The 13,944-nt window shown below is 45.5% G+C and overlaps 1 protein-coding gene across 1 annotated transcript in view; it reads left to right on the forward strand.

The window, feature by feature from the left end:
• The window catches only part of LOC138261364 (serine-rich adhesin for platelets-like), a 320,695-nt gene that overhangs the window by 286,269 nt on the left and 20,482 nt on the right, over positions 1-13,944 (forward strand). The window contains exon 14 of the mRNA XM_069210232.1: positions 888-957. Coding sequence (XP_069066333.1) covers positions 888-957 — 70 coding nt within the window. The remainder of the gene's footprint in view (positions 1-887; positions 958-13,944) is intronic.

Below are 13,944 nucleotides of genomic sequence, written 5' to 3' on the forward strand. Positions count from 1 at the left end.
GCAGTTTGGTCCATTCGCCATAGGGTTATCTCAGTATCAGGTCATAATGTTTAGCCTGTATCACTGGCAAAGAACTATTTAATCATGTGGTCTGGACAGGGCTTTGGAACAGATTTCTTTTAGACAGTATATGGGTAATTATTCTGCGTTTCTGCCATTTTTTCTACCAGTGTTAGCTGTAAAATTTTATTTCTAGGAACTAGTTTTGTATCTGTGTCATTTTAACATGATTTTGATAGCTGTTTTAAGTTATGATATATGTTTTCTGTCATACTGTGCATGTGCTCCTAATGATTAGATTGTGCTTAAATCCTGGGTCGGACTATATGCATTTACTTTGATGATGGCATTAGCCGGGAAAATTTGAATCTGCAATCACTTTTTATTGTCTTGTCAGCTTTTAAACACTTGTACTATTTTAACATTGTGATGCAGATGTTTTAGAAACCTTGGCACCTAAATGTAAAGTTATGTACTGGGAATAAGGGTGGATTCTAGTAGGCCACGGACCATGGTTGACTTTTTACTTCCAGTGACCATGGCCTTAGAGAAGCTATTTTTATTTTAAACTCTGTTTTAAGTCAGTGTGGTGCTTTGTAAAGTACAACTATAATGAATGCACTTTCTTTTTTACTGTTTTATGTGCAAACTTGTATGACCCATGGTCGAAATAAAGTATGATTTGACTTGACTTGACATAAAATGCTTAAACCTGAATGTGGACAATAATAGGGGGGGAAATTATTATTTTCACGTCTAGGCTTCTTTTGTTTTGAACAATTGTTGATACATTTGCGTGTGTACCAAGCACTGTTACAGTGCATTTGTAATGTTTCCCACATTCCCTGCACTTGGTGTCCGTAATGTGGTAAACCTGTGTTTTTCAGTTACACCGACACAGAAGGAAGGACTCTGTTACATCATGCAGCAGCTCACGGAAACGTCGACATATGCCAGGTACTCTGGAATTCCTTAACTGCTTTAATTCTACAAACACTAACCTTTGAAAGTAATATTTACACGGCATAATGGAGGCAACCACACCTAAGTAAATAGAGGATGTTGTCATAAAAGTCGAACAAGTCATGCTTCACACAGGATGCCTAGCAGTTTGAGTGCCTACCTTTCGCTCTTAACAAGTACTTTTTTGTCATATCGTTGTACCTTAAATTCGTGCTTTCATTTGTATTTTTACGGTCTTTTACGCGCTAATATGCATGATAACATCTACCTAGATGCTGCATTTTATGCGTCTTTCATTGCCTTTTAAAACCTCCTTTTATAGCCTGTATTTCACTTGGCATTTACACTTAGGCCCATATTTATACTTTTTGACGCAAAACTGCGCTAACGCAGTTTTGCGTAAAAAAAATTAGCGCCGGCTAACGGCATTCTGAAGCGCCATGCGGGCGCCGTATTTATCGAATGACGTTAGCCGGCGTTAGCCGGCGGCGCCGTCTGGTGTGCGCTAAAAAAAAACGACGTACACCAGGCAGCGCCGGCGTAGGGGGATATGGGGCTTGGGCGTGAAGAAATGGGGCAAGTCAGGTTGAGGCAATTTTTTCGCCTCAACCCGATTTGTGCCATTTTTTTCACTCCCAACCCCCATAGAAATGACTCCTGTCTTAGCAAAGACAGGAGTCATGCCCCCTTGCCCAATGGCCATGCCCAGGGGACTTCTGTCCCCTGGGCATGGTCATTGGGCATAGTGGCATGTAGGGGGGCACAAATCAGGCCCCCCTATGCCACCAAAAAAAATAAAAAAAAACACTTACCTAAACTTACCTTAATGTCCCTGGGATGGGTCCCTCCAGCCTTGGGTGTCCTCCTGGGGTGGGCAAGGGTGACAGGGGGGGTCCCTGGGGGCATGGGAGGGCACCTCTGGGCTCCTTCAGAGCCCACAGGTCCCTTAACGCCTGCCTTTTGCAGGCGCTAAAAAACATCGCAAAAGCGGCTGGACGTCATTTTTTTTGACCCGCCCACTCCCGGGCGTGAATTTTGCCCGGGAGTATAAATCCGACGCACATGCCTCGGAGTCGATTTTTTAGACGGGAACGCCTACCTTGCATATAATTAACGCAAAGTAGGTGTCCACGCTAAAAAATGACGCTAACTCCATGGACTTTGGCGCTAGACGTGTCTAACGCCAAAGTATAAATATGGAGTTAGTTTTGCGTCGGAATTGCATTAAAAAAAACGACACAATTCCGGCGCAAACGGAGTATAAATATGCCCCTTAATTACTAAGTTAACTTTGTAATGGTTTGCCCAGCACTTAACTGTTGGTGACTATTGGCAGGCTGCAAAGGTTTTAAAGCGATCCATCTTTGCGAGACGCCTTCACAGTTGAACGATTGAAGTGCACAGTTCTCTAAAAATGACAAACTGTGCCCAGTGTGCCCTGTTTTCATGTGTGCATGGCTCAATTCTCGGGAGCTGAGGCGCCGATGATTAAATAGTAGTGTTGCGGCATAGGCTGCCTTTTCTTTTTTTTCAATGTGACTTTATTGGGGGGGGGGGTCTCTGGGTGATTATCCCTACAGCGGTTCTTTCCAAATGGAGGTTTGAGAAGAAGTTAGACTGGACGTGGGGATAGAGGCCAAGAAAGGAGCAGCCCGCCCACAGCACTCCTCTCTCACCTCCCTACAAAACTGATTGCTTTTAAACTCTTTACAGCCGAAGAAGCCCAGTCAAAGGTCGCCAGTCCATAAGGTCTGAGTTAAGCATTCTAAAGTCAAGTCAGATACAGAATATAAAAGTACGTTTATCAAAGCAGTGAACGACACGCAAAGCAAAGCACTCAGATATGTATTAACAAAGGCATTACTAACACCTTTAAAACCACCTAAACATAAGAATAAAATAACATATTTAAAAAAACTATTAAACGAAAAGGCCTTTTAACCAAGAATTCAAACGTAGGCTCTCGGTCTGTTCGGCCTCCATTGTGAAGCGTGTGATTAGTTCGACATTTTTTTACCTGCTTGCGGTGCATTCCATTATACTTTGTAAATGTTCCTTTCAGTCACAAATTTACCACCAGGAGAGAAATCCTACCTGAACTGCCTTATACAATAAGTTGGAACATTGTGAATTGTGAAATTTGGTGCCATCTTTTGGGAATTTGCAGTCTCTTATAAGGGAATATAAATGGGTCCAAATAACTAAAGGCTGTTTTACAGTGGCCCCCTACAAGGAACGTAAAAAAAGTTCAGAATTTCGCAAACGTTTATGGTGTTTCCAGGGTTGTGTTACCTATAAAACAATTTACCAGGGCTGGTACAGACTTTAACTGTCCTTTAGGGTGGAGGGCCACCCCCCCCCCACCTTTTGCCCCTAATGATGAGTGCCGGTCAGGATGAACAAAGGTCAGCCTGACAGACACTCCGCATGTTCAGGTCAGGCAGCCAGGAGCAGACATGGGCGATTTGTACAGACTCCTGGCTGCCTGAGCTGAACTTTTCTGGGCTGAAGAGGTCACAGCTTCTGTGGGCGTGACCTCCTCGGTTCAGCAAAGGTGCCTCGAGGCCTTCCCCCGGGTGACAAGGGAAGCATCACCCATTGACTTCGACCTGGGCGGTTCAGGTTTAAGCCCTGAAGCACCCAGGGCGTATGTCAATCAGTGACACCTCGTCACAGAGTGGGGAGGGGTCAGAAGTCTCACTGACCCCATCCCACTCTGTGAGGAAGTTGGGACTGCTGCCTTTCCTCATTGGCTGACCTAAGGTCAGCCAGTGAGGGAAGGCAGCAGTCCCAGCCCTCTAGGGTCCTCCGAGGCTGAAGGTAAGTGTGTGTGTGTGATTGTTTTGAATATATGTTTGGTGCGTGGGTGCATATTTGAATGTTGATGAGTGTTGTTAATGGATGTGCGTGCGTGCGTGCGTGCGTGCGTGCGTGCGTGCGTGTGTGTGTGTGTGAAAGAATAAGTGTGAGTGTGCTTTCCGCCTGCCCCCTTCCCTCCTAAAACTACCACTGGCTTTCAGTTACCTGAAGGTGCTGTTGTTAGAACTGGGATTGTATGCACCCTGTACAAGCAGGAACCACCAGTCTAGTCAGGGTAAGCAAGATACACGCTTAGCGATAACCTGTGCTCACTGTGAGAAAACTGTGCTTTTTGCAGATGTCCCCTCACTTTTTGCCCCCCATTCATGACTGATACTGGTATTTTCCGACTCTGATTGTGCCCTGGGCTCTGCTAACTAGGGCCTGTGCTCTTTGTAAAAAATGGTATATGGGAATTAGGTATAATTCCAATTGGTACTGACAACCTACCTGTAAGTCCCTAGTATATGGTAGGGCATGTCGGTTTAGTGGTCCAGTAGATTTAATGCAGTTAAATGTGCATTTGTGGGATGCCTGCTGTAATTTTCAAAGCCAGACCTGCCTTCCAGGCTGCTTTTAAAACACAACTATATCCAAATTCGAATTTGGAATTAAAATTACTTCCAAAGTCTTAAACTAACTTATTTTTACATATAAATCACCCTATATACGGTCTAACCCAGGGGCCCCAAGGGTAGGGTGTAGTGTAATAATAACAAGGGACATTATAAAAGTTGTTTTATAAGCCCTGGTGAGGGAAAAACTGCCAATTTTGTTTTCCTCATTGTAGTACATTAGCTCCATAGGCAAATATCAGATATTTTATTTAACATTAATAAAGTCTATCTTTTGAGTGACCGTACAATAAATCCAACAACTTGCCAAGGCTAGATTTATTATAACTATTACAGGAAAGTAGTTTTAGAAATGCTTTCTTAAAGTTACCTAAAGTCAGCCCAGTAGTAGCCTTTTTCTGATTGGTCAGCATTTGACAGGCTGAGCCAAGCTGCGTTAATGAGGTGTGAATTGGCCTGGGCTGAGACAAAAGGAGACACCTGGTGGGAGGAGACCAGCAGCAGATGCCAGAGCAGGAAAAGGGGCAGGATAGCTAAACTGGTCTTCAAAGAGGGAAAACAGATTGGACGTTAGCCACACCTGTGGGTGGCCTTGACCAGAACTGAACCGAACCTCAAGGAGAGAGTTTCTCAGTTTTGGATTTTTAAGAAATAATGCTTTTTGGGATAAACATGTGCCACACTTCTAAGGAATCAGAGAGGGTGGTACCATGTGCGCCACTGGTAAGGGATGCCCCCATGCTTTCCATCCCAGAAACCTTGATAAAATTGGGAGAGCTGCCCAGCAAGTTAGATCCCTGCCTGGAAACAAGAAGAAGGAGAAGAAGGACTGCCCTGCTGAACCTCTGCTCTGCACCACGATGGACTGCACTCATAAGTACTGCACCTTCTGCACGCTCTGGGCTTTACAAAAAGAAGACTTTGCCTTGCTTTAAAGGATTCAGGAGTGGACTCCTTGTGAGCAACAGGTATAAAGGAGCTACTAAGAGTCACCCTCATCAGCTCCTACAAGAAGAGCCCAACTGACCAGCATCCAGTGGACTTTTAAGAATTTGACCAGGTGCGTTGTGGATTTTGTAGTCCCAAGCTGCACAGTGTCGAGGAAGCATAGACGTCAAGCAGTGATTGAAATCAAGGTGATGCTTCATTGTTGAGCCATGCAGAGTCGATGATGTGTCGGAATCCAGGGACGATGTGTTGTGAAGTTGGCAATGCAGTGTCCGTGGCTTAAGCAGCGATGCATTGGTGTCAAATGGAAATGCACTGGTTTTGATTAGCGCAATGCCGTCAATGCAATTACTTTCTTTGGTTGCAGGACAGATACTCACTTCCAAGGGACCAGGACTGGATTGGCACCACGTGCAGGGCAGGACTCACAGCAGACAGAGTCCAGGTGCTGGTTGAGGGTTTGCAGGCAGTCTTTATGTCCCTGAGACTGCACAATAACAGAGGGCAAGTCAACAAGCCCTTGGAGTCACTCTAGGTTCAGGTGAGATGGCTATAGTCCTTGTACTCAGCAGGGCAGAAATCAACAGGCAGCAGGGCAGCTCATCAAAGCATAAAGCAGTCCTTCCAGGGTTGCAGTACAGCAGATTGGCAATCCTTGTAGCGCTCACTCCTTACTCCTTTCAGAGTTCTTCACAGGCCCAGCAGTGCACTCTCTTGGCAGGGGCAGTGCACAGCAGTCCTAACTTCCTAGCCCTGGCTCCAGACTATCAGTAGGGGTTAATCAGCCCTTTGTGTGTGGACAGCCACTCCCTAATCAGGTGTGTCTTCTCACCCTCCCTCTTCCTCCCCAGGAAGAGCTATCAGAATGCAGATTAATTTCCTGTCACACCGAGCCTTCCTGTGCTTGTGGAAATTTAGAGAGAAGGCACAAAGTGTAGCTGTCACCGACCCCAAACATGTATTAGAGACGGCTGCAAGGCACAGAGAGCAGTAGCAGCAGAGAAATGTCTATTTTCTAACAGTTGCATTTCTAAACTAGCAATGTTAAATCCAATGTTACCATTAAAGAGGATTTATTATTACCATTCCAAAGATATGAACATGATACAGCTACTCCTTTCTAATCAGTAATTACAACTTAAAAGTGTACTAAGGAATTCCCAATGCTTGTGTATTGAAGGAGCAGGCCTCACAGTAGAGGAAAACGGCTTTGGGAGTTGTTCTTTACCAGAACCTGTAAAACTTAAAAGTACATATTCTACCTTTTACTTACAAAGCACCCTGCCCTTAGGGCTACCTGGGGCATACCTTAGGGGTGACTTATTTGTAATAAAAGGGGAATTTAAGGCTTAGCAAGTAGTTTTAAATCCAATGTCGAAGTAGTAGTAAACTGCGCACACAGGCCCGCAATGGCAGGGCTGAGACAGGTTTGAAAGGCTACTTATGTGGGTGGCGCAATCAATGCTGCAGGCCCACTAATATAATTTAAGTTACAGGCCCTGGGTCTGTAGTATACCACTTTACTAGGGACTTATAAGTAAACTAAACATGCCAATTGTATACCATGTTACCATGTTTGGGGGAGAAGCACATGCACTTTAGCACTGGTCAGCAGTGATACAGTGCTCAGAGTCCTAAGGCCAACACAAAGATACAGGAAAAAGCAGAGGGAAGCAGGTAAACAGTTGGGAGAACACCACTCTAAGGCTGACAGGTCTAACACGTGTTCCCCCCCTCAGCTGAAAGGGGGAGGGCTACCCAACCTCTAGGGAGTTCTCATCACTAAAGCAGAAGAACCTGGATAGACCATTGGCATTGGCATAGTCTACCCCTGGTCTATGTTCCACCCTGAAGTTTATACCCTGTAGGAAAATGCATCAGCTCAACAATTTTGAATTCTCACCCCTCATTTGCATGAGCTACCTGAGGAGCCTGTGGTCAGTCTGAATCAGGAAGTAAGTGGCAAACAGGGATAGCCTCAACTTCATCAGTGTCCAATCCACAGCATAAGCTTCTCTTTCTATAGCAGTCCACCTCCTGGAGTTGAAGGATACAGGTTTGTTCAGACCCTCTTCTTTTAGCTGTGATAAAACTGCCCCAATGCCATGTTCTAAGGCATCTGTTTGAACAATAAACTCCTTGGAGAAGTTAGGAGCCTTGGGCACAGGGGCTGTGCACATGGCCTGCTTCAGGGAGTTCACTTTTGTTTGTTTGGATGCGTCTGTCCTGATCACATTTCTGAGCTGCTTCTTAGAAGTCAGCTCTGTCAAGGGGGCAGAAATTGGACCATATCCCTTGACAGACCCCCTATAGTACCCAGTGAGGCCCAAGAATGCTCTGACCTCAGTGTGGGTTCTTGGGGGGGGTACCCATGCCATGATAGTCTCTATATTGGCCTAGAGGGGCTGCACCTTACCCCTGTCCACCAGGTGTAGCAAGTACACCACATACCTCTGTCCTATCTGGCACTTACTGGCCTTGATAGGCCATGCTGTTGTAGAGCCTGAAGTACTTCTTGGAAGTGGAAAAAGGTGGTCTTTCTACCTGCCACAAAAGACAGCTATGTCATCCAGATAGGCAGCTGAGAAGGCCTCCATACCCGCAAGGACCTGGTTCTCCAATCTCTGGAAGGCAGCAGGGGCATTCTTGAGTCCAAAGGCCATCACAAAAAATTCGTAGTGGCCCTCTGGAGTGCAGAAAGCTAACCTCTCCTTGGCACCTTCTGTTAGGGTGATCTGCCAATACTGTGATGTAAAATCAAATATTCATAAGTATTGGGCAGCCCCTAACTAGTCAATCAGCTCATCACCCTGAGGGATTGGATGAACATCTGTCTTTGTCACTAAGTTTAGCACTCTATAATTCACACAGAACCTCATTTCAGGTGTGGTGCCTGGTGGGGAAGTTTTTGGTACCAGAACCAGAGGGCTGGACCAGGGGCTACTGGAGGGTTCTACCAACCCCAACTCCAGCATTTTAGAGACTTAACTCAATGTGAGCCCTCAACGTATCTGTCAACCTGTAATACTTATTCTTAACAGGGAGGTTGTCCCCTGTGTCCACATCATAGGAACATAGGTGTGTAATCCCAAGGGTAGTGGAGAACAGAGGGGAGTACTGTCCCAACACTTGGTGTCAGTCTCTCAGTTCCTCAAGAGTTAGACTAGGGGAATGGATTACTCCTTCCACAGACCCATCTTTCTCCCTGGCATCTAAGTGGTTAGGGAGAGGATCACTCTCCTCCTCATCTTCTACAGCTGTCACCAGCAGCATGGTGAGCTCAGGCCTCTCAACGTGGGGTTTGAGGTGATTGATGTGAAGCACCCTGTGGGGTTGTCTGAGGGTCTTCAGGTCCACCAGGTAAGTGTCCTTACCCTTTCTCTCAATCACATCATAGAGCCCAGCCCAATGGTCCTAGGTTCCATAGGTTTCAGACCCCATACTTTGTGCCTGGGCTGTAATCTCATAGTGGTAGAATGTTGGCCATACCACTCTTTCATCACAGCCTGGCTGGCTTCTAAATTGTTGGAAGCTTGCTTACACAACTTAGCCATTTGGCTCCTGAAGGCCAGCATGTAGCTCACTATATCCTGGGCAGTCTTCTTGGGAGCTTGCTTCCATCCATCCTTAAGTAAACTCAGAGGTCCTCCGACAGGGTGCCCAAACAGAATCTCTAAGGGGCTGAAGCCCACTCCCTTCTGTGGTACCTCCGTGTAAGCAAACAGCAGACATGGCAAGAGGATATCCCATTTTTTCCTCAAGGCATCAGGTAAGCCTCTGATCATTCGCTTCGGGGTCTTGTTGAATCTCTCAACAAGCCCATTTGGTTGTGAGTGGTAGGGAGTGGAGAACTTGTTGGTTACCTCACACTCCTTCCTCAATGACTACATGTATGCAGACATGAAGTTTGTGACCCTGTCAGAAGCAACTTCCTTGGGGAAACCCATTCAGGTAAAAATCCCCATCAGGGCCTTTGCCACTGCAGGTGCAGTCATGGTCCTCAGTCGGATGGCCTCTGAGTACCTAGTGAAATGATCCACCAGAACCAGAATAACTGGTTTCCTGGTGAGGTTTAGGAATCCATAGGCCTAACGATGTTGATGCCCACCCTCTTAAAGGGTATGTCAATGACAGGCAACGGATTAAAGGAGGCTTTCAGCCTCTGCCCTGTCTTCCCACTGGACTGGCAGGTAACACAAGTCCTACAGAATGCACATGAGGAAGTCTTGATCTTGGGCCAATAGAAGTGAGGGACAAGCCTTGCGAAAGTCTTGTCTTGGCCTGGAAAAAGTGTCCTGCCAGGGGAATTATGTGAGCCAGCTCCAGTAGGAAGGCCCTGTAGCATTGGGGACAACCGGGTCCCTTGTTGTCCCATGCATAGGAGCCTTAGGTTCACTGTAGAGAAGGTTGTCCTCCCAGTGAATGTGATAACTCTCAGAGGTATCAGCTGCTGCTTGGGCTTCAGCCCGGTACCTCATCCCCTCAAGGGTTGCACTCCATTTGAACCCTACAGATCTCCTCCTTGGTAGGGCCTCCTTCTACATGCTATCCAGCAAGTGTAGGCAGATCACCAATGTTCTGCTCAGTGGACTCTGGGGCAGCCACAGCAGGTGCCTCATCCATTTCACTTTTAGTACATTCAGGGGCTGGTTTCCCACTCCCTCTGCCTTTCTCCTCCTTAGCAACTGGCTGGGTCATTGTTCCATGCTTCTGCCCTTTCTGACTCCCCTCTCAGGCAGCCATGGACTTTGTTGTAGCACAGATCCAATCATGTAACCCCAACATCTCCACATGCACCTTGAGCTCTGCTTCCTTCCAAATAGTGTGTTCAAGGCCATTACAAAGAAAACAGTCCACAGGCATGGCATGGACAGTGCAGGGGCCTCCAAGGGGGCCCCAGAGCACCTCTTCTGCCAGCCTTTCCCTGGTGGGGGAAACCGCCAGAGAAAGGTTGGAGGAACACGGGTTCTTTATCCAGAGGGCAGCGCTGCACTGTCGGATAGAGAACTCTGCCATCATCAGGCTGCCTGGCGGCGGTAGCCTGGCGGTGGCAGAGTGCCGCCTGTGGCGGTCCCTCAGTGTTCGTAATATGGCGGTCCAGACCGCCAGGCCGGTGGCGGTAATTTCCACCACCGCCGGCATGGTGGTCTGGACCGCCATGTTCATAATGAGGGCCTAGGTATGTTATTTCCCTTAGGGTGTTGAGGGAACCCGAGTCTCTGTTTTTCACTTCTACTAATTTTAAATGTGCCTCTACTTTTGCTTTTATCAAATTCCAAATATGCTTCTATTTTGTTTTTTCTGCAATGAACAGTCCCTATTAACTCCCTCAAATGTGTTCCAGAAGACGCTTGGGGACAATCCTCCCTTATCTTCAAAGTTCCTATGACCGCGTCTCTTACGTTTTGGGTTATAAACCCATCATTTTGGTGGGATTTATCTAATCTCCAATTCTATTTTTCATTAGATCTTATTTTCACCCTTGTGTCTATTTTGGTGGTAGGTTGAAACATGGTCTGGGATCCCCATGACAGATCTATACTTGATAGGGAGCTCTCCTGCACATGTATTTCTCTCCAAATATCTAAAAGGCAATGTCTTGCATCATCAATTTTAATTTTCCACGGTGTTCAATGTAGATATCTATCCTGCGGGTGCCCGTCTAGTGTGACATATGCCATAGCAGGTCCCTTACTGCCCATTCTTACTCATATATGGTCAATATAAAGGCTTTCTGCCCTTCGTTCAGTGTGTATGTGGCAAACAGAGGTAGGTATTTCCAAACCATGTTCCCTGATAAGTATACAAATCTAGCTTTCCTTGTGTCACATAAACTTGTCAACCATGAATAGAAGATCTTTATGCCAACGTAACTCCACTTCTCTTAGTATCTGCTATTGTGAAATACTGAGGTAGGTATAATTTTTTTAAAGGGGTGCATCTTTTTTGATGAGGTGGGTTTCCTGAAAACAGATTGTCATGGTATTCAGCCTTCACTGCCCTCCAGATTTTGTGGGTCTTACTAGAGGAGTTCAAGCATGTGACATTTTAAGAAAGTAGCTTCACCATTTGAATGTGGCAGTGTAAGTATAAATAAGTACATCTTAACAAAAGCTCAGTGAGCATTTCCTGTAATCCTTGCCCAGATGTTGCATGCAGTCCCTATGTTTGTGCTCCCTCCTCCGCCCTCACCACAACTCCCTCAAAAAAGACAATTGAAGTTCTTATTCCCAACATGAAATCCACTCGTGTGTGAAGGGATTAGATACATCCCTGATGCCATGATTAAGTGTTCTTTGGCCTACCACTCCCCTTGTATCCCTCTCCAAATTATCTTTATCCTTCCAGTAATGCCCCTCTCAATTGTTCTCAATGAAAAAACAGGCAGTTGTTGCCATGTTCAGTAGATTAGTCCGATTTTCTTCTTCATCGGAGCCCCCAACACTTCTTCCTTCTCTTTTTTTCAAGTTTTGCAGGTTGCTTTCCTTGGTGGTTAGGGCTTTTCTCATTGCTCCCTCACACGCTATCTCTTGGTTAGCAGATGCTTTCTTGCCCTTCCTCCACAGTGCATACTGTGTAAGTTTTGTAATCTATTTTAAACCACACTTTGAAAGGGAAGGCCCATTTGTAAAGAATATATCTTTTCTGAAGCTCCATTGTGATGGACATCAATACTTGATTAGAGAACATTGTGAAAGATCTTGGCTAGTGATCCAGAGCTATCCTTGAAAGTGAAGAAACCCCTTGCTAATAAACATGGGTTGCTTTGCAAAGATATGTTGGAAATTCATTAGACAGCCACCTAGAATGGCAAATGGAGATTATTTGAAAAGCTTGTCTAATTAAGGATGTCTTCTTACAATATGACCCTTTAAAAATAATTGATGTTGTTTAAAGCCTTAAGTTTGATTGACTTGGGAGACCTTCATTGATTTGAAAGAGTTGATTAATTTTAAGTTTGAAAGGCTTGAACTGATTGTTCCAGATGTCAGGGGCAGATTTCACCTTCATATCCTCCTTTAATGTAAAAATATGCACTGTATATTCTGACAGTTATAATATTCAAGAGCGGTCAAGGTACTTTTAGGCCAAGGCACCATAATAACAACAAGGTTTAGTTGTCTTAGCCCAGTGCTTAATTTGTAAAATAATTAGTGCTGGGACCCAAACCTTTGCTGAGAAGCTGCCATGAGTACTGAAGAAGGTTGTAGTGCCCTTTAGAAATTGGGTTTCTGGTTGGCAGAGGTATGCACTCTATCCAAGCAGGAACCACAACCCTAGTCATGGTAAGTCACAAGCACACTCTGGGTTAGCCTGTGCTCACCCTCTGGTAGCCTGGCAAAGAGCAGTCAGGCTTAACTTAAGAGGCAATATGTTAATTTGTGCAACACTTCAAACTGTAAAACAGTGAAAACTCCATACAAAAAGACGCCACACCTGCTGAGAAGAATAGCGCTTATTTTATGATCAAAACAAGACCAAAATAACAACAATCCAATAAGTAGAAGCTGAGATATAATGTTTTGAAGATTAAAATGCAGTATAGTAATTAAAAGCAGAAAGCGCCAACTGAGGATATCTGGTCACACCAGACCAGGTTACATCCAGAAGTTCAGGCAGTAGTAGCTCAGAAGAGTGGCAGCTTTCTGCTTTGATGATCTGCCCTGCTGCCAGCTTATCTCTGCCCTGCAGAGGACTTAAACTGCATCTACCTCACCTGAACCAAGAGTGACTCCAAGGGCTTGCTGGTTTGCCCCTGTTTTTCTGCAGTCTCAGGGACACAAACCTGCAAGCAGCACTTGGTCTCTATCTACTGTGAGTCCTGCTCTGCCAAGTGGTGCAATCCAGTCCTGGGTCCTTTGAAGTGAGTATCTTTGCTGCAACCCAAGAAAATCAACGCATCGATGATGTTTCGCTGACCAGGACAGGCACATTTTCACTCGACAACAATGCATCGCCGACTCCGTGATGCCTCGACTCGGGATTCCGATGCATCTTCGACTCTGCACACCTTGACGACTACGTATTCCCTTGATGCCCATTGCTGCTTGACTTTGCCTCTGTCTTGACCCTGCACAGCTCAGAACCAATGCATCACCTACATCTCCAGGATCTACAGTGAACATCTCCTCTTCTCCACGCATTGAGTTGTCAATGCCGATGCATCTTCCATCCAAGCTACTTTTGCAGCGGGCCCTGCATGGGTCCTACAGGTGGCCTGCCCTCCATCGTGTTTGGCCTGAACTTTGGATTTAACACCCAAGCACTATTGATTTCTAAGCACTGCTTTTTGGTTTATTCTTTAAAAATTCATATCTTGACTTCTGCTGATTGGAATTTTGTCATTTTTATCTCAATTTACTCATATAATCATTGGCTATTCTAAACATGTTTGGAGTATTTTTATGTTGTTTTCACTGTGTTACTGTGTGTGTGTGTGTGTGTGTGTATAGCACACATACTTTACAAACTGCCTCTTTAGATAAGCTTGACTGCTCTGTGCCAAGCAACAAGAGGGTGAGCACAGGTTATCTCTAACTGTGAATCTAAAATACCCTCACTAGAGTGATGGTTCCTTTTTGTACAGGGTGCATACTCT

The sequence above is a fragment of the Pleurodeles waltl genome, chromosome 10 (genome assembly GCF_031143425.1).
Source record: "Pleurodeles waltl isolate 20211129_DDA chromosome 10, aPleWal1.hap1.20221129, whole genome shotgun sequence".
NCBI lineage: Eukaryota > Metazoa > Chordata > Amphibia > Caudata > Salamandridae > Pleurodeles > Pleurodeles waltl.